This window comes from Cetorhinus maximus, chromosome 18, assembly GCF_964194155.1.
Source record: "Cetorhinus maximus chromosome 18, sCetMax3.hap1.1, whole genome shotgun sequence".
In the NCBI taxonomy this organism is placed as follows: Eukaryota; Metazoa; Chordata; class Chondrichthyes; order Lamniformes; family Cetorhinidae; genus Cetorhinus; species Cetorhinus maximus.
In genome coordinates, this window is record NC_135896.1 from 73,963,024 (window position 1) to 73,989,937 (window position 26,914).

The 26,914-nt window shown below is 42.5% G+C and overlaps 1 protein-coding gene and 1 pseudogene across 5 annotated transcripts in view; both read left to right on the forward strand.

Annotated features, from left to right (window-relative positions):
* Positions 1-9,250: 9,250 nt before the first annotated feature.
* On the forward strand, positions 9,251-9,722 carry LOC144693260 (ATP synthase peripheral stalk subunit d, mitochondrial pseudogene; annotated as a pseudogene).
* A 405-nt stretch (positions 9,723-10,127) lies between these two features.
* The window catches only part of tmem62 (transmembrane protein 62), a 71,869-nt gene continuing 55,082 nt past the window's right edge, over positions 10,128-26,914 (forward strand). For 3 of the 5 annotated variants that reach the window (XM_078562939.1, XM_078562940.1, XM_078562941.1), the window contains exons 1-4: positions 10,128-10,403; positions 11,406-11,517; positions 19,142-19,279; positions 22,374-22,419. In XM_078562939.1, coding sequence (XP_078419065.1) covers positions 10,155-10,403; positions 11,406-11,517; positions 19,142-19,279; positions 22,374-22,419 — 545 coding nt within the window. In that variant the 5' untranslated portion in view covers positions 10,128-10,154. The remainder of the gene's footprint in view (positions 10,404-11,405; positions 11,518-19,141; positions 19,280-22,373; positions 22,420-26,914) is intronic. The other 2 variants (XM_078562942.1, XM_078562943.1) reach the window with 2 other exon arrangements.

A 26,914-nucleotide genomic window follows, 5' to 3' on the forward strand; every position in this document is an offset into this window, starting at 1 on the left:
GAAAACGCAGCTGTTCTGCTTTGGGCAGTTCATCACATAATAGGAGAGGCGATGACGTAGTGGTATTGTCACTGGACTAGTAGTCCAGAGACCTAGGGTAATGCTCTGGGGACCCGGGTTTGAATCCTGCCATGGCAGATGGTGGAATTTGAATTCAATAAAAGTCTGGAATTAAAAGTCTAATGATGACCATGAAACTGTTGCTGATTGTCATAAAAACCTATCTGGCTCACTAATGCCCTTTAGGGAAGGAAATCAGCCGTCATTACCTGGTCTGGCCTACATGTGACTTCAGACCAACAGCAATGTGGTTGACTCTTACATGCCCTCTGAAATACCCTAGCAGTTGTGTCAAACCACTACAAAGTCACAAAAGAAAAATGAAATTGGACGGACCACTCAGCATCGACCTAGGCACCGGAAATGACAACAGCAAACTCAGCCCTGTCGACCCTGCAAAGTCCCCCTTACTAACATCTGGGGGCTAGTTCCAAAACTGGGAGAGCTGTCTCACAGGCTAGTCAAACAACAGATTGATATAGTCATACTCATGGAATCATACCTTACAGATCATGTCCCGGACACCACCATCACTATCCCTAGGTATGGCCTGTCCCACTGGCAGGACAGACCCAGCAGAGGTGGCGTCACAGTGGATTACAGTTGGGAGGGAGTTGCCTTGGGAGTCCTCAACATTGACTCTGGACCCCATGAAGTCTCATGGCATCAGGTCAAACATGGGCAAGGAAACCTCCTGCTGAATACCACGTACCGTCCTCCCTCAGCTGATGAATCAGTGCTCCTCCATGTTGAACACCACTTGGAGGAAGCACTGAGGGTGCAGAATGTACTCTGGGTGGGGGACTTCAATGTCCATCACCAAGCATGGCTCGGTAGCACCACGACTGACCGAGCCCTAAAGGACATAGCTGCTAGACTGGGTCTGCGGCAGGTGGTGAGGGAACCAACAAGAGGGAAAAATATACTTGACCTCATGCTCACCAACCTGCCTGCCACAGGTGCATCAGTCCATGACATTATGGTAGGAGTGACCACCGCCCAGTCGTTCTGGAGACGAAGTCCCGCCTTCACATTGAGAATACCCTCCATTGTATGGTGTGGCTACCATTGTGCCTAATGGAGTAGATTTCAAACAGATCTAACAACTCAAGACTGGGAGTCCATGAGGCGCTGTGGGCCATCAGAAGCAGCAGAATTGTACTCTAACACAATCTGTAACCTTGTGGCCCACATATCCCCCACTCTACCATTACCATCAAGCCTGGGGACTAATCTTGGTTCAATAAAGAGTACAGGAGGTCATGCCAGGAGCAGCACCAGGTATACCTAAAAGTGAGGTGTCAGCCTGGTGAAGCTATAACACAGGGCTACTTGCGTGCCAAACAGCATAAGCAGTAAATGGTAGACAGAGCTAAATGATCCCACAACCGAAGGATCAGATCTAAGCTCTGCAGTCCTGCCACATCCAGTCGTGAATGGTGGTGGACAATTAAACAACTTGCTGGAGAAGGAGGCTCCACGAATATCCCCATCCTCAATGATGGGGGAGCCCAGCATGTTAGTGCAGAAGATATGGCTGAAGGATTTGCTACAATCTTCAGCCAGAAGTGCCAAGTGAATGATCCATCTCGGCCTCTTCTGGAGGTCCCCAGCATCACAGATGCCAGTCTTCAGCCAATTTAATTCACTCCACATGATATCAAGAAACGACTGAAGGCACTGGATACTGCAAAAGCTATGGGCCCTGACAATATTCCGGCAATAGTATTGAAGACTTGTGCTCCACAACTTGCCACATCCCTAGCCAAGTTGTTCCAGTACAGCTACAACATTGGCATCTACCCGGTTATGTGGAAAATTGCCCAGGTATGTCCTGTACACAAAAAGCAGGACAAATCCAACCCGGCCAATTACCTTCCCATTAGTCTACTCTTGATCATCAGTAATGGAAGGAGTCATCGACAGTGCTATCAAGTGGCACTTGGTTAGCAATACCTGCTTACTGACACTCAGTTTTGGTTCCGCCAGGGCCACTCAGCTCCTGACTTCATTACAGCCTTGGTTCAAACATGGATAAAAGAGCCGAACTCCCGAGGTGAGGTGAGAGTGACTGCCCTTGACATCAAGGCTGCATTTGACCGAGTGTGGCATCAAGGAGCCCTAGCAAAACTGGAGTCATTGTGAATCAGGGGGAAAATTCTCCACTGTTTGGAGTCATACCTAGCACAAAGGAAGATGGTTGTGATTGTTGGAGGTCAGCCATCTCAGCTCCAGGACATCACTGCAGGAGTTCCTCAGAGTAGTGTCCTGGGCTCAACCATTCTTCAGTTGCTTCATCAATGACCTTCCTTCCATCATAAGGTCAGAAATGGGGATATTCGCTGATGATTGCACAAAGTTCAGCACCATTCGCGACTCCTCAGATGCTGACACAGTCCATGTCCAAATGCAACAAGACCCGGACAATATCCAGGCTTGGGCTGACAAATGGCAAGTAACATTCGCGCCACACAAGTGCCAGGTAATGATCATCTCCAACAAGGCAGAATCTAATCATTGACCCTTCACGTTCAATGGCATTACCATCACTGAATCCCCCACTATCAATATCCTGGGGGTTACCATTGACCAGAAACTGAACTGGACTAGCCATATAAATACTGTGGCTACAAGAGCAGGTCAGAGGCTAGGAATCCTGTGATGAGTAACTCACCTCCTGACTCCCCAAAGCCTGTCCACCATCTACAATGCACAAGTCAGGAGTGTGATGGAATACGCCCCACTTACCTGGATGAGTGCAGCTCCCACAACGCTCAAGAAGCTTGACACCATCCAGGACAAAGCAGCCTGCTTGATTGGCACCACATCCACAAAGATTTACTCCCTCCACCACTGACGCACAGTAGCAGCAGTGTGTACCCTCTACAAGATGCACTGCAGGAATTCACCAATGCTCCTTAGATAGGACCTTCCAAACCCATGACCACTACCATCCAGAAGAAAAGGGCAGCAGATAGATGGGAACACCACTACCTGGAAGTTCCCCTCCAAGTCACTCACCATCCTGACTTAGGAACATAAGAAATAGGAGCAGGAGTAGGCCATTTGGCCCCTCAAACCTGCCCTGCCATTCAATAAGATCATGGCTGATCTGCCCCAGGCCTCAACTCTTCTTTCATGCCAGCTCCTCATATTCCTTAACTCCCAGATATTTCAAAAATCTATCTACCTCCTCTTTAAATACTTTCAGTGATTTAACCCCCACAACTCTCCAGAGTAGAAAATTCCAGACATTCACTACCCTCTGAGAGAAGAAATTACTTTGCATCTCAGTTTTAAATGAGTGTCCCCATATTCTGTAACTATGTCCCCTAGTTCGAGATTTACCACTAGTGGAAACATCTTCTCAACATCTACCCTGTCAAGCCCCCTCAGAATCTTGTACATTTCAATAAGATCACATCTCATTCTTCTAAACTGTAAGGAATAAAGGCCTAACTTGTTTAGCCATTCTTGATAAGTCAACCCTTTCATCCCAGGAATCAGCCTCATGAACCTCTTGAACTACCTCCAATGCCAGTATATCCTTTCTTAAATATGGGGATCAAAACTGTACACAGTACTCCAGGTGTGGCCTCACCAACACTCTGTACAGTTGTAACAGGACTTCCCTATTTTTAAATTCCAATCCCCTAGCAATACAGGCCAAAATTCCATTTGCCTTCTTAATTAATTGCTGCACCTGCATGCTAACATTTTGTGTTTCATGCACAAGAACCCCCAAATCCCTCTGTGCTGCACTTTTTTGGAGTCTCTCTCCATTTAAATAATAGCCTGCCTTTTGATTCTTCCTCCCAAAGTGCATGACCTCACACTTTCATACATTAGACTCCATCTGCCAAGTTTTTGCCCACCCACTCAACCTATCTATATGCCCTTGCAGATTCCTTATGTCCTCATCACAACATGCCCTCCCACCTATTTTTGTATCGTCAGCAAATTTGGATACATTACAATCTGCCCCTCCTCCAAGTCATTAGTATAGATAGTAAATAATTGAGGGCCTAGGACTGATCCTTGTGGCACTCCACAATTTATGTCTTTCCAACCTGAAAAAGACCCATTAATCCCGACTCTCTGTCTTCTATGTGTTAACCAATCCTCAATCCATGCTAATACATTACCCTCAATACCATGAGCTCCTATCTTGTGCAATAACCTTTTATGTGGCATCTTATCGAATGCCTTCTGGAAATCCAAATACACTACATCTACCCGTTCCCCTTTATTAACCCTGCTTGTTATATCCTCAAAGAACTCTAGCAAATTTGTCAAACATAATTTCTCTTTCAAAAAACCATGTTGACTCTGTTTGATTGCATTAAGCTTTTCTAAATGTCCTGCTATTTCTTCCTTAATAATGGACTCTAGCATTTTCCCAACATCACAAGATGTAAGGCTGACTGGCCTATAGTTTCCTGCTTTTTGTCTCCCTCCCTTCTTAAACAGGGGCATCACACATTAGCGGTTTTCCAATCCACTGGGACCCTCCCGAAATCCAGTGAGTTCTGGAATATTTCGACCAATGCCTCCAATATCTCTGCAGCCACTCCCTTTAAAGCCCTTGGATGCAGGCCATCAGGTCCTGGTGATTTGTCTGCCTTTAGTCCCATTAGTTTGTCAAATACTTTGTCCCTCGTGATAGAGACTGTTGCAAGATCTTTCCTCCATTAGCTCCTTGCTTATCTGATATCTTTGGGATGTTTATAGTGTCCTCCTTCGTGAAGACCGATGCAAAGTATTGGTTAAGTTATCTGCCATTTCTCTGTTCCCCGTTATCAATTCTCCAGTCGCGTCCTCCAAGGGTCCCACGCTCACTTTAGCCACTCTTTTTATATACCCATAGAAGCTCTTGCTGTTTATTTTTACTTCATCTTCATCTGTCCACTCCACCAACTTGTCTATGTCCTTTTGAAGGTCTACACTATCCTGCTCACAGTTCGCAATGCTTCCAAGTTTTGTACCATCCGCAAACTTTGAAATTGTGATCTGTACACCAAGATCTAGGCCATTAATATATATCAGGAAAAGCAAGAGTCCCGACACTAGACCCTGGGGAACTCCACTACAAACCTTCCTCCAGCACGAAAAATATCCATTAACCAGTTCTCACTGTTTCCTGTCACTCAGCCAATTTTGTATCCATGTTGCTACTTTCCCTTTTATTCCAAGAGCTTTAACTTTGCTCACAAGTCTGTTATGTGACACTGTATCAAATGCCTTTTGGAAGTCCATGTACACCACATCAAAAGCATTGCCCTCATTAACCCTTTCTGTTACCTCTTTTAAAAACTCCAGCAGGTTAGTTAAACACAATTTTCCCTTAAGAAAACCATGCTGGCTTTCATTCATTAACCCACATTTGTCCATGTGACTATTCATTTTGTCCCCAATTACTGTTTCTAGAAGACCCCTACCACCGAAGTTAAACCAACTGGCCTGTAGCTGCTGGGCTTATCTTTACACTTTTTTTGAACAAAGGTGCATTGTTTGTAATTTTCCAGCCCTGTGGCACCATCCCTGAGTCTAAGGAAGATTTAAAAATGTTCTGCTTCGTCTTATTCGCTATCTCATTCATAATCCAGGGAGCTCTGGCCTTGGTTGCCCTAACTTTCCCTCTTGTGGGAATCTACCTCAAGTGTACCTGAACCACACTGAAATTGGCCCTGAATTAAATATTTTGACTCTAGATTGCTCCTTGTCCTTTTCCATCGCTAATCTAAACCTTATGATTCTATGATCACTGTTCCCTAAATGTTCCCCTACTGACACTAGATACACTTGACCTAACTCATATTCCACAGCCAGATCCAGCAATGCCTTGTAGAGATTTGGACTTTATGCTAAACCCCAGAGTAAGAAAATTGTTGTCGAGGAATAACCACATTGGCAAAAAGGACAATCACTAATTTAGAATGCAAACTAACAAGGTTTATTGGGTAATAAAGATTGATAATTAGCATTTCACTAGTTGAGGCATGGCGCAATTTACAAGTTTAATGTGTGTCAGTCTGTCTCTCCAGTGATCCTGGGACATCTCTGTCTCTCCCTCGCTAGACTGTAACTGACTGTAGCTCTGATCTCTAATACTGGATTCTTATGGCAACCCTCAACCCGGTGACAATTATTTTAGCCACTAACTAAGCCTGATACTGGGTTTTTATGGCAACTCCTCAACCTGTGACAATTACTTTAGTCACTTACTAAATCTAATACAGGGTTCTTATGGCAGCCCCTCAGCCCACGACAAATACCCATCAACTGGCAATGTCCTACGCAAATGCTAACTTCTTAGCAAGTGTCCTACTCTTAACATTCTCTTCCACAAATGCTCCCCAGCAAGTGTCCTGTGACAAATACTAATATTTGGTGCAAAGACCTCAGTGGTGCATCCCTATTTTTATACCCTTTTTGCAGGTAGCCTTGCAACGTTTAGCCCAAGTATGTGCACCTGTGTCAACACAGCTAAGAACTTTTAACCCAATATTTTCAACTCTTGACCAATGGGAACAGCACTGCTGGCTTCCCCATAACAATCTAACCTTAATTTGTATCTTTTGACCATGGTACATCGGACCTTCAGGCCATTCTTCTGGCTATCAATATTGCAACCTTAGCTTCTGTTTGTTGCTAATGCTAGGCTCACTGGAGCCCAAGTGAGCAAATGTACCCCAACTAAAACCTCAGTTCAGTCCTGTGTTATTTTTCCTGAAAGCTATATCACATCACCTGGCATTTAACGAAATTCCAACTTTAATACTTTCTTAACAGCATACCCAAAATTCACGAATCATCCCAATAATACATACAATTTAAGGCTTTTCATAAATAAGCTTATGTACATTACAATTTGATCATGTTGGCCTTATTAATTACACAAATGTGCTAATGAGATGAAGTCCAACAGACTCCTTCTTTGTTGAGTCAGAAACACACCAATCAAGAAAATTCTCCTGAATACAATTCTGACATCCTTCCTCCCCTCCGCCCACTGCCTGCTACCCTATTACTATCCCAGTCCATTATATAATTGAAGTCACTCATTATAACTACTTTATAGTTTTTGTCACCCTGCTGCCATTTCCCTGCAAATTTGTTCCTCTATATCTTTCCCACTGTTTGGTGGATTATAGAATACACTCAGTAATGTAATAGTACCTCTCTTGTTGCTTAATTTAAACTAAATAGATTCTATCCTTGACCCTTCCAGGATATCCTCTCTGTCCAGAAATTCTTTCTTTACTTTCCTATCTTTCTTGAACACCTTGTATCCAGGAAAATTTAGTACCCAGTCCTGCCCTTTTCTAAGTCAGGTCTTTGTTACAGTCACAACATCATATTCCCACGTGGCTATTTGACCTGCAGCTCACCACCTTATTTACCAATCTTTGTGTGCTTACATACCTGGTACAGGTAATGCAGTAATTGCTCATGCAGTGAGATTACCAAGAATGCTGAGCTAACCCTCACTTAATTGCATAGACAGTATAGTACAAGAACAGATGATTGGGCCTATGCCTTTCATTGAATGTACAGTATTGCAAACAAGCCATTCAGTCCAAATGGTCCATCCAAATATTTATGCCTCACATGACCTTCTTCCCACCCCCCCTCCATCTAATCCTATTAGCATAACCTTCAATTCCTTTATCTCTCTTGTGCCAGAATTTATTTTAATAATCTGAAATGTTGCATTCATTTTGGAAGTAAAATTGCTGAATATCACATTTTGGGGGGTTTCTTGCCATTCTCCTTAGTGCTTCCCAGTATGAATCCTAACCCTTTGTCCCCCCACCCCTGTCTGAAACTCCTTCACTGTCACATCGATTAAGATAGACCAGATATTAGTACTCACATTTTCTATCCGTCATGAAGTCATTGCTACTGAGCAGTTCTTTATGAATCGCTCTTGATTAATCCAAGTTCTCCCAGTGTTAAGCACTTTCCCCAAAGCTCCCAATGCAATTTCCTCAATCCCAGAATATTATCTTTAGCTCTCTTTGAAGTTCTTCCAGGTAACTCTTTTCCTTCCAAGTCCCTGTGAAACATTCATCATCCATCCTTAATCCAGTCCTCTCAGCACAACATGTTAGCTATGGCTTAGTTGTAGCACTTTTAGAGTCATAGAATCAATACAGCATGGAAAGAGACCATTTGGTCCATCAAGTCCACTCTGGCTCTCTGTAGAGCAATCCGATCAGTCCCAGTCCCCATTCTATCCCCATAGCCCTACACGTTTCTTTCCTTCAGGTGTCCATCTAATTTCCTTTTGAAATCTTCATTCTTGTTTCTTAATCAGAAGATTATGAGTTCAAGCCCCACTGCAGACTTGAGCATGTAGAGGGGGTACTGCACTTTTGAACATTAAATCAATGTCCCACCTGTCCTTTCAAATGGGTGTCTGGAATCCATGGCATTTTCGAAGAAGAGCAGGGAGTTCTTCTCATGTTCTGGCCAATATTAATCCCAAAACCAACATTACTACAACAGACAAAGTTGTAAAGTGTAAAGTTCTTTGGGAACCTTCTGAGGTCCTGAGAGACGCTATATAAATGTAAAGTGTCTCTTTATTTAACTTTCTCTGTCCTTGGTGTAAGTTCAGTTTTCCCAATGGCTTTTAGAATCTGCCAGCACAGGAGGCAGCCATTCAGCTTGTCATACCTGTGTTGGCTTTTCAAAAGAGCTATCCAGTTAGCACCACATGCCTCCACACACCCACCCAAATCCCCTCGCTCTTACCGTGGAAGGGAAAAATAGTAATACTTCAAAAATGACTGGTACTGGTCTTGTATACCTTAAAATGGAACTCTAGTTCGAACCAGTACCAGTCACTTCCCAAGTTTTGCTGGTTTTCCCTTTATGTTTCTTTGAATTTGCTTCCACCATTCTTTCAGGCAGTGCATTCCAGTTCAGAACAACTTACTGTGCAAAAAAAAAACTCATCTCCCCCTTCACTTAACTGGGAGGGTGTTGGTTACAGAACAGTATATCTTAAAGAAAGTCTTCATAGTCTTCAGTAGGTTAACTGCAAGTCTTTATTAACTATTAGAACTATTTACACATGTACAGTAAAGGGTGCAGGTTAGGAGCTATCTCTATGCTTAGGCCTGCCACCCTTGGTGGACTCAGTAGTTGCCGTGGAGCTGCCTGTGGGGGACAGATTGCGAAGATGTCCACTCGGTGGGTTGCCATGAAAGCTGTTGACTAGTTGGCGTTTGGTGAGCGGGTCCCACCCAACCAGAGAGTTATGTTTAATGCACTGAAAACCCGAAGCGATGCTCTATCTAGCAGGTTGACTTTGCTTCCTGAGAAACCTCCGGCCTTTGACTGAAGCTATTACCGTAAAGTGATTATGAAGGCTGGTATGGTGGGCAAGTTTGAAAAGAAGCTGTTGACACACAGGAGAAGATCAATGCCCAGGAGCAAGAGGCTGACAAGAGTGCTCAGTCCTACGCACAGGCTTCGAAGGAGCGGATTTCCAAATATGAGAAAGAGCTAGCCAAATTCAAAAGCATGGTCCCATTTGACCAGATGACCATTGAAGATCTGAATGATGCTTTCCCTCAAACCAACTGGACAAGGAGAAGTAACCCTTCCGGCCGCACAAGCCCATCAGTGAGCTGTAACTGTCGCCTGCTCCAGCCTTTGCTCTCTACAAATGTAACTGTCTCTTGAAAAATAAAACTAAATTCAGTGTTGAAAAAAAAACACTGACCCCTCGGTCTGGGTCATGTGCCTTCTTCCATCACTGCTTAGGCAGTACTGTACTCGGTCCCACATTAACACTGTATGTGCCAGACCCTTATACTACAAATTGTATCTTCTTGTTACTGACCTTCCTGTCACTGGAAGCAGTTCCTCCTTATCTTAAAAACCTCTATTAAATCTCCCTCAATCTCTCCTCCCAGAAGAACAACGTTAAGCTCTGCAAGTGACTGATCTCATATTGCTCTAACCTCCGTGTTCCCATAACAACAGCACCTCCCGCCCCCGCCCGTGCCGTCAAGGTGCCTCTTGTCCCGCTTCGCTTTATTATCGCTATTGGATGTCCGGTTTGGGATGCCGGAAGTACAATGGTTGTCAGGGAACTGGGTGTCACCCCGAACCTGCCCCATTCTACCGCCGCTGATCGTTGGCCGAGGATGTTCCGTCTGTTCAGCGTAGTGATCGCGGCCGGCCTGCTGCTGGCCTGTCTCACCGCCTACGTCTTGGAGAATTACACTGTGCAGCCTGCCTTCATCGAGAGTGGCGGCGTGCACCCGCGGACCGGTCAGCCCCCTTACCCGGGCCGGGCCATGGACAACATCTTCTGGTTCCTACAGGTAAAGCATGGCGGGCCCCCACTCACCCGCCCGCTCAGGGAGGGAGGGAGGGAGGGAGGGAGGGGGCCCGCGGGATATTGTGCCTGCTTGGGGCTCACCTGTGCCGGCTGGACTTTCTCTCCCTGCCCTATCATGTCTGGAGCTTCGTCATTGGGGGCAAGAGGGAGACAGGGTGACTAAACCTGGACACCTTTAAAACCCCCTCTATGTATATAGTCAGAGTACTTCGCATGTTAACATAATCATTGCTGTATGTCATTGAGAGATTTGGGAATATTAATTCATACAAAATTTAGGAGTAGATTCACCTAATATACGAAAGCTCTGAGATTTAAGATGGATAAAAACCGTGGCCAATTTCTGGACCCCCCATACTCTACCCAAACATTTACAGAACAGCTGCAGAAGTGAATCTGAGCCAAAGCTGAATTGAATTCATTTTTGCTGTTTCTTTCTTTTTGTTTGACTTTTTACACACACATTTTATACGTGGAGCTACATTATTGGAACAGTCTGATGTTCAAGATAATCTCATGACTAGAATCTCAAGTGTCTCTAATATACAGACCGAAATTAGTCTTAGTGAAACGCAGGAAAACAGACATGCTCATGGGCCATGTAAGATTCAATGATGTCTGCATCTTCAGCAGTACACCCTATGAAAAAAATCAGCTCACCTGGAACTTGGACTTGTTTGGGCAGTAGTCCTGCTGTAATTCTTTAAGGAATTTGAATGCTGCCAAGTGATGTGAAAGGGTAGATTCAAACAGAATGAAATGCAAATTCATATCATATCCAAGCATTTGTTATAATGTAAGAGTAGAATTACGCGCCTGGAGGATTAGTGTTTTCGTGGCAGTATCTGGTGTTTTTATTTGTTGAAGGAGGTGGAGGAAAGGTCAGGCCTTGTGTATACTGATTTTTTTTAACATCTCTTTTACAAGTATATATGTACTGGCTTTGTTCATGGTGGATTTAACTGAAAAATGTTTTTCTGCTCAGGTGTCTGACCTCCATATCAGTAGGTTTATAGATCCCCAAAGAACCCCTGACTTTAAGAAATTTTGCACAGAGACCATTGATGTAATTAAGCCAGCAATCGTTTTCGTCACAGGTAGGTCATGAACCCCAACAAAAAATAATTTGGTTGTCAATAGATTTGTAGTTGCTCATATATTCTAAAATGGCACAGGGGCATCCAACAAAAGCGCAGCAATATTACAAGATCATTGATCACTTTCCTAATTAGAGAGTTGACTAGAACAGGGTTTCTCAGCTGGGAGTCTATCAGAAGTGTTTTAATGGTCTGCCAAATCAGCACCTTTCAAGAATAAATAAGATCAAGGTCAACAAACAAAACACACATTATTCACTACCAACGTTAGTGGTGCCCCATTTATTATTAAGAATGAAACCTTGAAATCAGTTATATTTTTTACCCACTTCCAAAAACAAGAGAGTTTAATTCACTGCACCATTGTGAGGTTGGGCTGAGGTACAGCTGCCACCTCCACTGATGTTGGAGAGTAAAGACCCTGTCCCCTCTCCCCCAGATCTATTTGTGACAGTCTTTTTTTGCCAGATGTGTAAACCTGCAAATGCAGCATTGGGTCAATGGGGTTTGATGTCTTGATGTCTGTTTTGTGGGATAAATAAGCCGGGAATTAGTCAGATTACCACCTCCTTTGTATTCCTAACTTCCTAGTGTTTAAATTCGTGTCTCCTGGTGTTAGAGCTTATTGTCACAGTAAAAAAAAAGTTATATTAACTTAGCAGATATTTGAAAGGAAGGGGAGAGGTGAAGTATCATAAAACTAACAAGTATGCTTTTTAAATTGCATAGCAACAGGACTAGGCCACTCGCCCCCTCGCGAGCCTGCTCCACCATTCAGTTAGATTGTGGTTGATTTGTATCTCAACTCCAATTACTTGCCTTTTCTAATTATCCTTTGATATCCTTATTTAACAAGAATCTAATGATCTCAGTCTTAAAAAGATCAGTTGGTCCCCAGCATTCACAGCCTTTTGGAGGAGAGAATCCCAGACTACTACCATCCTTTGTACAAAAAAAGTACTTCCTGATTTAACTCTTGAATGGCCTAGCTCTAATTTTAAGATTGTTCCTGGTTCTCCATCAAAGGAAATAGCCCTTCTGTCATCTTAAAGTAATGATTAGACTATACTCAGTCATCTAAACTCAAAGGAATTTGAACCATGTTTTTGTAGCGTGGCCTCTTAATTTAAACCTTTAAGTCCGAGTATCATTCTGGTGAACCCATGTTGCACCCACTCCTGGGATGTGGTGCCCAAACAAGCATACAGCAAGGACAGCATGGTTTTAATGGGGGATTTTAATTCCCTAGATAAAAATAGCTTGTGTCAGAAAACTAGTGAATTTCTTGAATATGTTCAGGATAGTTTCCTGCAACAATATGTCCTGGAACCAACAAGTGGCAAAGCCATATTTGGTTTAATAATAAGTGGTGAACCAGATTTAGTTAACAAGCTAACAGTACATCGACATTTATCTGATAGCAATTGTATTATGACTGAGTTCAATGAAATGTTTGAAAAGGAGAAACGTGGAACAACGACTAAGATTCTAGATTCAAATAAGGTTGACTTCAATGGCATGAAACAGAGACTGTCCACAGTCAACTGTGCAAACCCATTTATGAGCAAAACAATAGGGGTGGGAGGTGTTCAAAGAAGAATTTAAGGTGTTACATTTTATACACCTAAGAGGCAAGACATCTACTTGCCAAAAGAAAGCTATGGGTGACTGAAATGCAAAAGGATAACATAAAATTAAATGAAGTATGTATAAATGCAAGAACTAACATAGATCCTAGCAACTGGGAGAGATACAATGTACAGCAAAATTTTCAGAGCTACAAAAAGGAGTATAAAAAGAAACTTGCAAAGGATATCAAAATCAACACAATTTTTTTTACAATTATATTAGGAAATAGAGGGTGGTCAGGAGTGTTGATATTGTCCACTATTTTCTTATTTAAATTGACACGTTGAATAATTTCTGTGTGTCAGCATTACAGTAATGAAAAAAGTCCACTTGCCAGACATCCCGAGGAAACTAATATTCAGTCAAGGATAAAGGCCCACCAAAATTAATGTAAGCAAAATAACAGAAATAAAGAAAATAATGGCATCAAAGAACGACAAATCCCAGGACCAGGGTTTCCACCCCAAGGATTTAATAGAAGTAGGTGAAAACATTTCCGATACCCTAACTATAATCTTCTAAATTTCTCAATTTGGGAGCTGTTCCTTTAGCTTGGAAAATTGAGCATGTCACTCCACTATTTTAGAGAGGTGAGAGAGGGAGACCAGGGAACAATAGACCAGCTAACCTAACATCTGTTGTCAGGAAATTGCTACAGTCAATAATTAAAGTTATGGTGACTGAATATCTTGAAAATTTTCAGCTGATCAGACAGCAACATGGATTTGTAAAGTGTAGGTAATGCCTGATGAATCTGATTGAATCTTTTAAATTAAAGTAGTGGACAGGGGAATCTCTGTGGATGTTGTTTATATGGACTTCCCAAAGAGATTTGATGAAGTAATTCATAAACTGTTAGCTAAAGTTGAATATCATGGAATTGAAAATAAATTATTGATTATTGGTTAGAAAATTGGCTGAGCAGGGGGAGACAGAGAGTAGTGATAATGGTCAGGTACTCTAATTGGCTGGATGTGACTAACAGAATCCTGAAAAGGTCTGTTTTGGGGCCTTAGCTATTCACTATATTTATTTACAACTTGGATGATGGGTTAGAAAGCTACATATTCATGTTTGCTGATGACAAAAAGATAGGCAGCATTGTAAGCAGTGCATATGAATGCATAAAAATAGAGATTTTAATAGATTAAGTGAGCAAAAGTGTGGTAAATTGTTTTCAATGTAAGCAAATGTGAGGTCATCCACTTTGGACCTAAAAAAAATTGCTACATGGTGAAAAACTGGAAACACTTGAGGTCCAAAGAAACTAGGGGGTCCAGGTACATTGATTATTAAATTGTCATGAACAGGTACAGAAAATAATCAAAAGCCTAATAGAATGCTTTATATCTAAAGGTCTAGAATACAAGGGGATAGAAGTTATGCTTCAGCTATACAAAGGTCACACCTGGAGTACTGTGAGCAGTTCTGGGCATCACATCCTAGGAAGGACATATTGGTTTTGGAGAAACTGTAGTGTAGTTTTACCAGAATGATGTCTGGATTCCAATGGCTAAATTATAAATTCTAACGCAAGGCAGGGCTGTAGTCCCTGGGATTTAGAAGGTTAAGAGCTGATTTGATCAAAGTTTTCAAGATATTAAAAGAAACACATAGGGTAGATAGAGAGAAATTATTTCTGCTGGTTAACAATCTAGAGGACTAATGGGCTTAATCTAAAAATAAGAGCCAGATCTTTCAGAAGTGGTATTGGGAAACATTTCTATGCAAAAAGGGAGCTAGAAGTTTGGAGTCGCTTCTGCAAACTGCAGTTGACGTTAGATCAACTGTTAATTTTAAACCTGAGATTGATAGAATTTGCTAACCAAGGATATTAAAGGATATAGGGCAAAGTCAGGCATATGAGGTTGGGTTTCAGATCCTGCTGAATGATTCACAGGCTCGAGGTGATAAATGGCCTACACCCGTTCCAATGTAGTTGGGTACAGGGTTACTTGTTGTCTGTTTCTCTGAGGAAATGCCTGGTTGGTTTTCAACCATTCTGTTATGGGGAGGAGGTAAGCTTCTGAGGTTTAATACTCACGCTGTAGAGATTCTTGGTCATGGACTTGCATCATACCGGTCTGTGGTCTTGTGCATCACAGAAGCAGTACGCCCTGCTGTGACGTGGAAGAAGAAATGAAGGAAAACAGAAAATGTTGGAAATACTTAGTAGGTCAGGCAGCATCTGTGGAAGGGAATGTACATCAGTACAGACCTGAAACGTTAACTCCTTTTCTCTGCCCAGATAGTGCTTGACCTTGTGAATATTTCCAGCATTTTCTGTTATTTCAGATTTCCAGCATCTGCAATATTTTGCTTTTGAAGAAAGAAAGGAGTTGCATTTGTATAGTGTCTTCCAAAACCTCAACCTCCTAGAATGCTTTACGCCCATTGTTTTCCTTTGGTGTGTAGTCACTGTTATGGTGTAGGAAATGTAGGTGCCGATTTGCACAAATCAAGATCGCATAAACAGCAATGAGATAATGACTGCAACATCTGTTTTAAGGATACTGTTTGAGAGAAAATATTGGCCAGGACAACAGGGAGAGCCCCCTGCACTTTTTAAAAATAGTACAGTGGGATATTTGAACAGATCCTCTGTTTAACATCCGAAAGATGACCTTACTGACAGTGCAGCACTCCCTCAGTATTGGCCTGAGGTGGCTGCCTCAATCTTCTGATGGAGGTGAGAGCCCTACCACTGAGTCAAGGTGGTAATGTATCACATTGGGATACTTAAAATAAATAAGTGACCTCATGGTGTCTGGGGTAACATATTAGCATGGATAGAGGATTGGTTAGCTAACAGGAAGCAGAGAGTAGGGATAAATAGGTAATTTTTTGGGTTGGCAAGTTGGAACTAGTGGAGTGCCACTGGGATCAATGCTGGGTCTCAACTATTTACAATCTATATCAATGACTTGGATGAAGGGACCGAATGTATGGTTGCTAAATTTGCTGACACAAAGATAGGTAGGAAAGTAATATGTGAGGGGGACATTGAGTTTACAAAGGGATTTAGATAGTTAAGTGAGTGGGCAAAAATTTGGCAAATGGAGTATAATATGGAAAAATGTGAACTTAAATTTGATGGAAAGAATAGAAAAGCAGCATATTATCTAAATGGAGAGAGATTGCAGGAACCAATTTGCACACAGCAAGACCCCATTTAAATGAGCAGTTGAGCTGTTTGCCTGTTGGTTGAGTATTGACTAGGACAATGGGGAAATCTCTCCTGCTCTTTGCAAGTGCCAAGGCATCTTTTATGCCCACCTGAGAGAGTAGACAGGACTTCAGTTTAATGTTTCATCCAACAAAGACACCTCCGATAGTGCAGCACTGGAGTAGGGGCCTGGATTCTAGGGCCACACCTCTACCGTGACAATACCTCTACCAATCAGCGTCTACTTGCCAATCAGTCAGCACTGTCTTCTCATGCAGTATAAATTGTTGCTCCCTTGAGATTTTGTATTCTTGCAATTCTGTCCTGATGAGTGCAAGATGAAAAACTTCAACAGCATATTTCTTTTCAGCAATACGCAAGTTCTGTGCTACCAAGTAATAATTTGTATTATTTTTGTTCCTATAACATTGTACTTGGACAGACCCCACTGCTTGTTGTGGGCTCATTGGTGTCAACACAATTTGCCCATTCTACATGGGAGCAGTGTAGCAAATATATAATGGATGTGAACTGGTGGAGGCATAAAGGAATTCGGGATGAATCTGGAAGAACACCCAAAAGTTAGGATACTTTGTTTAACCGTGAAAATGTTTTAGTGGTAGTCAGATTGCGACAGAGGCAGATGGAAGGTGCATGTAGGAGAGCAAGCTGAAACCTGAATCAAGAGCAAATACTCTTTGTCCTATTCTCAATAAGTTCCCATTTCAATTGAAATTGTCTCTCAAGAACACTTAATGTGCTTTAAGCACAGTCTTAGTGATTGATATGATCTTTACCCACAGAGTGATGAGAATGTGGAACTTGCTACCATTTGGAGTAGTTGAGATGAATGACATTGCATTTAAGGGGAAGCTAGATAAGCATGCGTGTGAAAGGAATAAAAGGCTCTATTGATAAGATTAGGGTGGGAGGAGACTGGGGTGGAGCATAAATATCGGCATTGATCTTTTAGGCTGAATGGCCTCTTTCTGTGCTGCAAATTCTATGGCAAGGCAAGTGGTTAGTGCGATTTGTCCAGTGTAGGCAGTTGCCTGGGGGAAGTGGTATAAACTGTATCTGTTGAGGTCGAAAGAAGCAGAAGGAATTGCAAGGCAAAATTTTAGCATTTAATGAAACTAACAATTATGCAGGTTCCCTTAACCTGGCAAATGTGTTTTAATTTATGCTGTACTGGTCATTTATATGTCTATAATAGTACGTGACATTTTGCCAGTTTAATATTGTAACGGGAAACAATAGACTGACCTTGAAACTACCTCTGCAGCTGAGTTAAAGTTTTAATCAGTTGACTCCTGAACCTAATTGTAATAGAGATAAACATATTTTTATATATAAAAGTATTAGTAATCTTGGGTAGGGAGACCTCAATATGTGCTGAACAGCTACAACCCAGATTAGCCCTTAGAATGGCTTATTTCGTAATGGAAAGGGGCCTTCTCCCGCTGTGGGACATGGACAGATTTATGTGACTGTGATATGAGGGATAATCTGATCTATTTACCTCGGTGCCCTGCTTTCTAACCCCACCCCCCCACCCCAGTTTCCACCATCCAATAATATCCCCTTTGCAAAAGGGTAACTCTTAAGTCCCCAAGAACAACATCACAGGAGGTTGGCTAATGTGTGTAAACCTAGCACATATTACAAATTTATTTTAGAACCGTTCTAAGTCCCTCTCAAAAACTTGTGCCAGTATGCAACCCCTTAAGCTGTAAAAGTACGGTGTTCAAGACTGTGTAAATTTTCCTGACTACCATCATTATCTGATAGTGGAAAGAACTCAACATTCGAGGCTCCCACCTTAAAAGCACGTTGATACACCAAAAGCACTTATTAATGCCTTATTAGTAGAACACTAGTTTGTGCTAGTCATTTCCTTCTCATGTTAGCCCTTCCACATATAGACACAAAGTGGGTAAGAAAAAAAAATCAAAAAATCAAGTCTGTATGGTTAGACTACATTTGGAGTGCTTGGCATGGTTCTGGTCTCCCTATTACACAATTAGAGGCACTGGAGAGGGTCCAAAAAAGATTCACCAGGGATGTTACCAGAATTCAGAGCTTATAGCTATCAGAGATGTTTGAGTCTTTTCTCTAGAAAAAGAAGGCTGAGGGGTGACCTGATAGAGGTCTTAAAAATTATAAAGGGGTAGAAGTAAAGAAGATAGTTTCTACTTGTGGGAGAATTCAAAACTAGGGGCCATAAATATAAGAATAAATCAGGAATTCAGGAGAAACTTGTCTTCTCAGAGTGATTAGAATGTGGAATTCATTACCACATTGAGCAGGGGTGGGGTAAATGTATTTAAGGGGAAACTAGTTAAGTACATGAGGGTGAAAGAAATAGGAGGATTTGGGGATTTTGGATGAAGTAGAATAGGAGGAGGTTTGTGCGGAGCATAAAGAACAGCATAGACTTTTAAGTTCTTTTACTGTAAATTCAAATAGAATTCTATTTTTAAAAAAGCTGTCCTTGGGAACATAGGAATTGCTAGATGAAAAAAGACTATGCTTCATCGAGTCTGCCCGTGTGCATTTCTTGGTCCCCAGGGTGCTACTGTTGGAGCCCTTCAACATGTTGTCATCTTTTTGAGTCAAAGAATGTTGAATGACTCAGCATGATCAAATGAAAGGACAGGGAAAAATACACCAGTAGCCAGAAAAACTGGCAAAACCCAACTCCCATCGACCCCAACTGATGACGAGATAGGCAACTCTGGGTCCTAGGCATAATGGAGAGAGCAGGGTCCTTTTCTGATGTGCTCTGATGGCCTTGATTTCATGTCTAGATTGCATTATGTCTCACAGGAGATCTGACAGATGCTAAGACACAGAACAGGATCGGATCTGTTCAACACGAGGTCGAATGGCAAACCTATCAGGCGATCCTGAAACAATCTAGAGTTTTGGAAAAGACAAAGTGGATCGATATCAAAGGAAATCATGGTACAACAGTCACATTGATTTTTGGCATTTCCCTTTATGGTTGTAGTGCAGCAACTCAGTTATTAATGATTGTATCAACACAGAAGGCCATTTGGCCATTGTGTCCATGCTGACTCTCTGCAAGAGCAATTCCCCCCCCCCCCCCCCCGCCCATAGCCCTGCAATGTTTTTTCTCTTCTGATAATTACCCAGAACACTTTTGAAAGCCACAATTGAATCTGCGCCCACCATGCTCTCAGGCAGTGCATTCCAAATCCTTACCACTTGCTGCATGAAAACATTTTTCCTCATGTTGCCTTTGGTTCTTCAGCTAATCACCTTGAATTAGTATTGTCTGAAAAAAGATTTGCATTTATATAGCGCTCACAACCTCCAGGCAATCCAAAGTGCTTTAGGGCCAATGAAGCACTTTTTGAAATGTAGTCACTGTTGTAGTTTAGAAAACAGCAGCTAATTTGGATGCAGCAAGAACCCACTACAGCTATTTGATCAAAACTACATAATCAGGTTTTTTTTTAGCAGCGTTGGTTGAAGGATAAATATTGGCCAGGACACTGGGGCTTTGGTTTAACATCTAGTACAAAAGATGTCACCTCCCATAGTGCAATGCTCTCTGAAGTGTCAGCCTGGATCATTTGCTCGGGTCTCTGGAGTTGGAATTGGACCCACAGCCTTCTGAGTCTGTGATGAGCGTACTGCCACTGAACTACAATGAGGGGTTGGCAGAAACACCCACCAAAGAAACAGGGGAGCCCAGTTATGTTGTCTTCACTATTTTCTCGAGTTTCCTGGTGGCCATGTAAATGTCATAGTCATTATGGCTCAGAAGGAGACCATTCAGCCCATTGAATCTGTAGAAAGCCTGTTCACTCTATCTCCAAAGCCCTCAAGTGCTTATTCATAACCTTTTAAAAGCATTCATTGCCTCCATGTCCATTACCCTCTCAGGCAGCAAATTCCAGGTCATTACCACTTGCTACTTAAAAAGTTCTTCCTCACATCCACCCCCCCACCCCCCTCCTCATCCCCTGTCCAAAACCTAAATCTATGTCCCCTGATCCTTGTCCTATCAGCTAATGAGAACAGCTTTTCTTTGTGCACCTTATCTAAGCCTGTCATGATCTTGTACATCTTTATCAAATCTCCCCTCAATCTCCTTTGCTCCAAGGAGAACATCCCAGCCTCTCCAACCTAAACTTGTAGCCACAAACCCTCATCCTTGGAACCATCCTGGTAAATCTCCTCTGCACTGTCCCAAGGACCATCCAATCCTTCCTAAAGTGTAATGACCAGAATTGGAAGCAATACTCTTGTTATGGCATAACCATTGCTTTAAAAAGGTTCACCATAAGCTTTAGTACTCAATGGGCTGAATCTTTCAAGGAGTGACAATCACTGTCTGTTTGCTGTTCCATTCCTACTTTCTTTACACTAAGATGGAGCTCTGCATTTCTGGCCCGGACTTCCAAACCGGGCCTCTTCAGAAATATGGAGCCTACCTGTTCTCTGAGTCTTTCTTCATAGTGCAGGATCATCAGTGGAAGCCGAGCCACACACCCTTTTTACCCTACTAGCTGCTGTATTTTGGTAAGTCTTCATTCACTAACACACTGAAAAGCTTTGAGACAATTAAATAGCTTTTCATTATGGTAGTGAATGACTGCCAATGCCATAAGTGGATAGGGTGCCAGCTGGATAGGGTGGGTGGGTCAGCGGAGATTCGAGAAGGTTGAAGGGTCAGTGGGGGAGTTGGAGAGTCATGGAGAATTGGAGGTGGAGTGGGTCAGAGGGTTGGTGGGGAGAGGCGGAGGGGGTGGGGGGGGGGGGGTCAGTTGGGGGGGGGCGGAGTCAGGGAGGTGGTCAGTTGTTAGTTACTCAGGAATTAGACCTGATTTTTTTTTCCATCTGACATTTCCTCGGTAACTATCTAGGTAAGTAAATCAGAAAGTTTGAGACTTTTTTTGGAGGGTCGCGGGGAGTAGAGAAATTGCCTATTGAAAGTTGAAACTTCCCAGGCAATTCCTGTGGAGTTCTTGCATTGGGACTTCCAAGGGTGCATCCAGTCTCCAACAATCCAGAGACTGGAAGATCTGGGCTTAGATTTGTGAAACCTGAAATCCATATGCCTTGCTAATACTCTGTCAATATGTCCTGCCAAATATCTATGCACATGAGCCCCCAGATCCCCCTGCCCCTGTACACTCTTAAGTCTGTATTGAACTTCCATCCATCCCCATTACAAAGGGCCACCAGAGTTAGTGCCACTGGGTAGGGACTCCCCTGAGCCAGAGTTACTTGTCCAAGGTCTTATTTCAGATGTCACAAGAAATGAAGTCTGCTGGTTTCCATAAGACTGCACATCAATGCTATGCCTGGAAGTGATCTGGCCCCTCTAACTCTGCTCTCCACTCCCCATCCCCATCAAATAGTTCTTTAAAATTCCTGAATGGTCTCTCTTCTTTTTCCCACTCCTCCCACAACCCATTTTGGCTTTCAAAAGTCCACAGCAGAAAGTTATAATGTAGGACATATTGCCCAATAACCTACCACGTTTGAAACCAGTGATGTTCTTCTAAGAATGGGTGTTGTGATTCAAACAAGACAACATTCACTGGAAGTGAAACAGTGCAGGCAGCCTTTCAGGGTGTGGTCATGAATTTGAATATTTTTGTTTTGGGAGTAGTTCAATTTTAAAACTCTCATCTTTGTTTTCAAATCCCTCCATGGCCTCATTCCTCTCTTTCTGAAATCTCCTCCAGCCCCATAACCCACCGAGATCTTTGTAGTCTCTCAAATTCTGGCTGCCTGTGCTTCCCCACTCCCTTCACCGTTGGTGGCTGTGCGTTCAGCTGTCTCGATCCTAAGCTCTGGAATTCCTTCCATAAACATCTCTCTCCTCCTTTAAGATGCATCTTAAAATCTACCTCTGTCCAGGCTTTTGCGCACCAATCGTAATATATCTTTATGTTATGTCAAAGCTTGTCTGATTATACTCCTGTGAAGTATCTTGGGACTTTTCACTATATTAAACTACTATATAAATACAAGTTGTTGTCATATCCACTGTGATGTAGTCTTCTCTTTCTCATTACAGACGCCTTCAACATTCCATCACTTGAGAGCATCAATAACTACTACAGGTATTGTGCTTGAAGTCTATCTAAAATTAGGTTCTCAAATGCACTGCGTGATGTGATGTTGAGCTGTACAATTAAATTCCTGGGTCATTCTAAGAAACTGATCTAAGGCAAGAAAAATGCAGCTGGCATAATTTTTTTGGCTCGCTTAGAGTGAAACTTGCCTTAGGTGTTTTTTCACTTGGCTCTCACAGTGTCAAGTGCCATCGATGACTTCATCAGCAACCTGTTCTGACAGGTTCCAGACGGTCTACTGGAAACTGCACAAGACCAACAACAAAGAAGACTGTATACTTGGTTTTCCCTTATTGTGGAAAACACCCTAGCTCCCACCTGCTGCTTTTCAGGATAGTATAAATAAGAGGGATGTGGCAAAGATAGAGTACCAAAACTTGTCATGCCAATGCAGAAACGAGAGAGGGTGGGAAAGGATTGCAGAGGAGGTGTGTGCTTGGTGGAATTTAAATACCACTGGAAATTTTCACCTAACCGGTTTGAATAAAATTTCTCTGACATTTCCTATGAATACATCTTTTAGACTTTGGGTATCATATAATTGTGATGGCCCAGAAGGAGGTCATTCAACCCATCGAGTCCATGCTGGCTGTCTGTCAGTCCCATTCCCTGCTCTATTCCTGTAAGTGCTGCAAGTTTACTTCTCTCAAGTGCCCATCTAATTCCCTTTTAAAATCATTGATAGTCTCTGCTCCCAGTACCCTTGTAGGTAGTGAGTTTCAGCTCATTACCATCTGCTGCATAAAAAAAGTTCCTTTCTATAACTCCCCACCCCATCCCTGCATATCTGTGGCCAAAGCTTTAAATCTGTGTCCTGTTGTCCTTGTACAGTCAACAAATAGGAACAGCTTTACTTTGTCTTCCTTATCTGATAAACCTGTCATAATCATGTACACTTCTTTCAAAACTCCTTTCAACATCCTTTGCTCCAAAGACCCAGTTTCTCCATCCTAATCTTGTAGCTAAAATCCCTCATTCCTGGAACCATTCTGACAAATCTCCTCTGTACCTTCTCAAGCATTCTCATATCCTTCCTATTGTATGGTGACCAGAACTGGACAAAATACTCTAGCTGTGGTCTCGCCAGAGCTTTAAAAAGATTCAGTATAACTTCTTGCTTTCAATACCTCTACATATGAAGCCTAAGATTTTATATGCTTTGTTAATTACTCTTTCAGTATGTCCTGTCACCTTCAAAGATATATGCATATGAATTCCCAAGTCCACCTGTTCCTGTACACTCTTTAGAACTGTGCTATTTAATCTATATTGCCTCTCCCTCTCTTATGCTAAAATGCATCACCTCATACCTCCCTGCCCATTCTGTCAGCCTATCTATGTTCTATTGCAGTCAATTAGTATAATTCTCATTGTCTGCCACGCCTCCAAGTTTGTAATCATTGGCAAATTTTGAAATTTTACCTTGTACTCCAATATTCAAGTCATTTGTGTATTTAAAAAAAGTGGTCCTTCCACTGACCCTTGGGAAAACACCATTGTCTACCATCCTCCAATCTGAAAAGAACATTTACCATAATTCAGTTATCTGTTCTTATGGCAATTTTTTTATCCAAGCTTACACTGACCCTCTTATTACATGAGCTTCAGCTTTGTTAACCAGCCTTTTCTCTGGTATTTTGTCAAATGCTTTCTTAAAAGCAATTCCTTCCTAAAGTGTGGTGCCTAGATTTGGTCACAATACTCCATTTGGAGCTGACCTTGCATTTTACGTAGATTCAGCATAACATTATTGCTTTTGTACTCCGTGCCCCTATTTATAAAGCCCAGCTTTATTAACTGCTTTGTTAACCTGTCCTGCCATCTTCAAAGACTTGGGGAAGAATTTTCTCCCTGTCAGGTGTGCCGGATGGAAGCGGGCGCGGAGCTGATCGCCGCCATTTTATGTGAAAGGACCAATTAAGGCCTGCCCAGTGTGACGCGTGCCTGGTAGCGCTCAGCGCTACCTGTGCGGGTGGGGGGAGGAGGGAGAGTCGGGCCCTGTGCTCTTTCGTGCATGCACGCGAAAGAGTGCAGAAATCTCCCTGAGGCACAGAGCTGCCTCAGGGAGATTAAGTTCATATTTAAAGTTTGAAATAAAGAGAGATAAAAATTATTCAGACATGACCCTCACGTGACCGTGTCACATGAGCTGAGACGTGTTTATGAAGTCAGCAAAATTTATTGTTTAATAAAACCTTCATGAAACCTCATCCTGCCTGTGGATGAGGTTTCATGGAAAACGTGAAACCTGCTTGGGCTCTTCGCCTGCCCGCCAACCATAAGCTTGGATGGGCAGCGTTCATAACTGCCTTAATTGGTTTTTAAATGGCCTTAACAGGCCTTTGCCAGTTCGCTGAATGGAAGATCGGAATGACGCGTGGTGACGTTGGGACACACGTCTAATGTCACCGCGCATCATTTTACGTGTCGGCATGCGGGGCCCGTCCCCGCACACTGACATGAAAATTCTCCCCTTTTACACAAATATCCCCAGGTTTGGCTGTTCTTGCATCCACTTTAAAATTTCACCTCTCGTCTCTCCCCATTCTTCCTATCAAAATGTATCATCGCACACCTTTCTGCATTGTTTCATCTGCCATGTGTCCACTCATTCCACCAGCCTATGTACGTTCTCTTGAAGTCTATTACTATCTTCCTCAGTCTTTATTACACTTCCAAGTTCTGTCATCTGCAAATTTTGACGTACAAAATAGGAGCAGGAGTAGGTCATTTGGCCCTTCGAGCCTGCTGCACCATTCAATATGATCATGGGTGATCCTCAATCTCAACACCATACTCCCGTTCTCTCCCCATATCCCTTGACGCCTTTAGAGTCTAGAAATCTGTCTATTTCCTCCTTAAATATATTCAGTGACTTGGCCTCCACAGCCTTCTGTAATAGAGAATTCCACAGGTTCACCACCCTCTGAGTCAAGAAATTTCTCCTCATCACAGTCCTAAATGGCCTATCCTGTATCCTGAATCTGTGACCCCTTGGCTAAAAAAGTTCTCTTGAACGCAAGCCAGAGGAAATATCATCCCTGCATCCAATCTGTCCAGCTCTGTCAGAATTTTATACATTTCAATGAGACGCCCCCCTTCATTCTTCTAAACTCCAGTGAGTACAGGCCCAGTCGACCCAATCTCCCCTCATACGACAATCCTGCCACCCTAGGAATCAGTCTGGTGAACCTTTGCTGCACTCCTTCTATGCCAAGTATATACTTTTTTTTTTAGGTAAGGAGACCAAAACTGTACACACTACTCCAGGTGTGGTTTCACCAAGGCCCTGTACAGCTGCAGTAAGACATCGTTGCTCTTGTACTCAAGTCCTCTCCCAATGAAGGCCAACATACCATTTGCCTTCTTAACTGCTTGCTGGACCTGCATGCTTGCTTTGTGATTGGTGTACAAGGACACCCAGGTCCCTTTGTACATCAACATTTCCCAATCTATCGCTATTTAAATAATACTCTGCCATTCTGTTTTATTCCTACAGAAGTGGGTAACTTCACACTTATCCACGTTATACTGCACCTGCCGTGTATTTGCCCATTCACTCAACTTGTCTAAATCACCTTGAAGTGTCTCAACGTCCTCCTCACCACTCAAATTCCCACCAAGTTTCGTGTCATCAGCAAACTTGGAAATATTACATTTGGTTCCCTTATATCCAAATCATTGATACATAGTGAATAGCTGGAGACCAGCACTGATTCCTGTGGTACTCCACTAATTGCCACCTGCCACTCCGAAAAGACCCATTTATTCCTACTCTGTTTCCTACCTGCTAACCGATTCCCAATCCATGCCAATATATTACCCCCAATCCCACGTGCTTTAATTTTGCACACTAGCCTCTTATGTGGGACTTTATCAGTGTGAAGGGCACAGAGGGCGCAAAATTCTTGAACTACATTCAAGAGAACTTTTTTAACCAGCATGTAACAAGCCCAACGAGAGGGGGCACAATTCTAGATTTAGTCTTAAGAAATGAAGCTGGGTAAGTGGATGAAGTAGCATTGGGGGACCATTTTGGAGATGATGACCGTAACATAGTTAGATTTAGCGTTGTTCTGGAAAAGGACAAAGATAGAACAGGAGTAAAATTCTAAATTGGGGGAAGACAAATTTTACAAAGCTGAGAGGTGAGCTGGCGAGAGTGGACTGGACGTGGCTATTAGAAGGAAAAACTGTGTCAAATCAGTGGGAACCATTCAAAGGCAAGATTCTACAGGCACAAAGTAGACTTGTCCCCTCAAAGAAAAAGGGCGGTATTGCCAAATCTAGAGCCCCCTGGTTATTCAGAAGTATACAGCCAAGATAAAGCAGAAGAAGAAAGCTTATGACAGTCACAAAAGCTTAATACTGTAGAAAGCCTTGAGCAGCATAGAAAATACAGGGGTGAAATAAAAATGGAAATGAAAAAAACAAAGAGGATATGGAAAAATGTTGGCAGATAAAATCAAAGAAAATCCTAAGA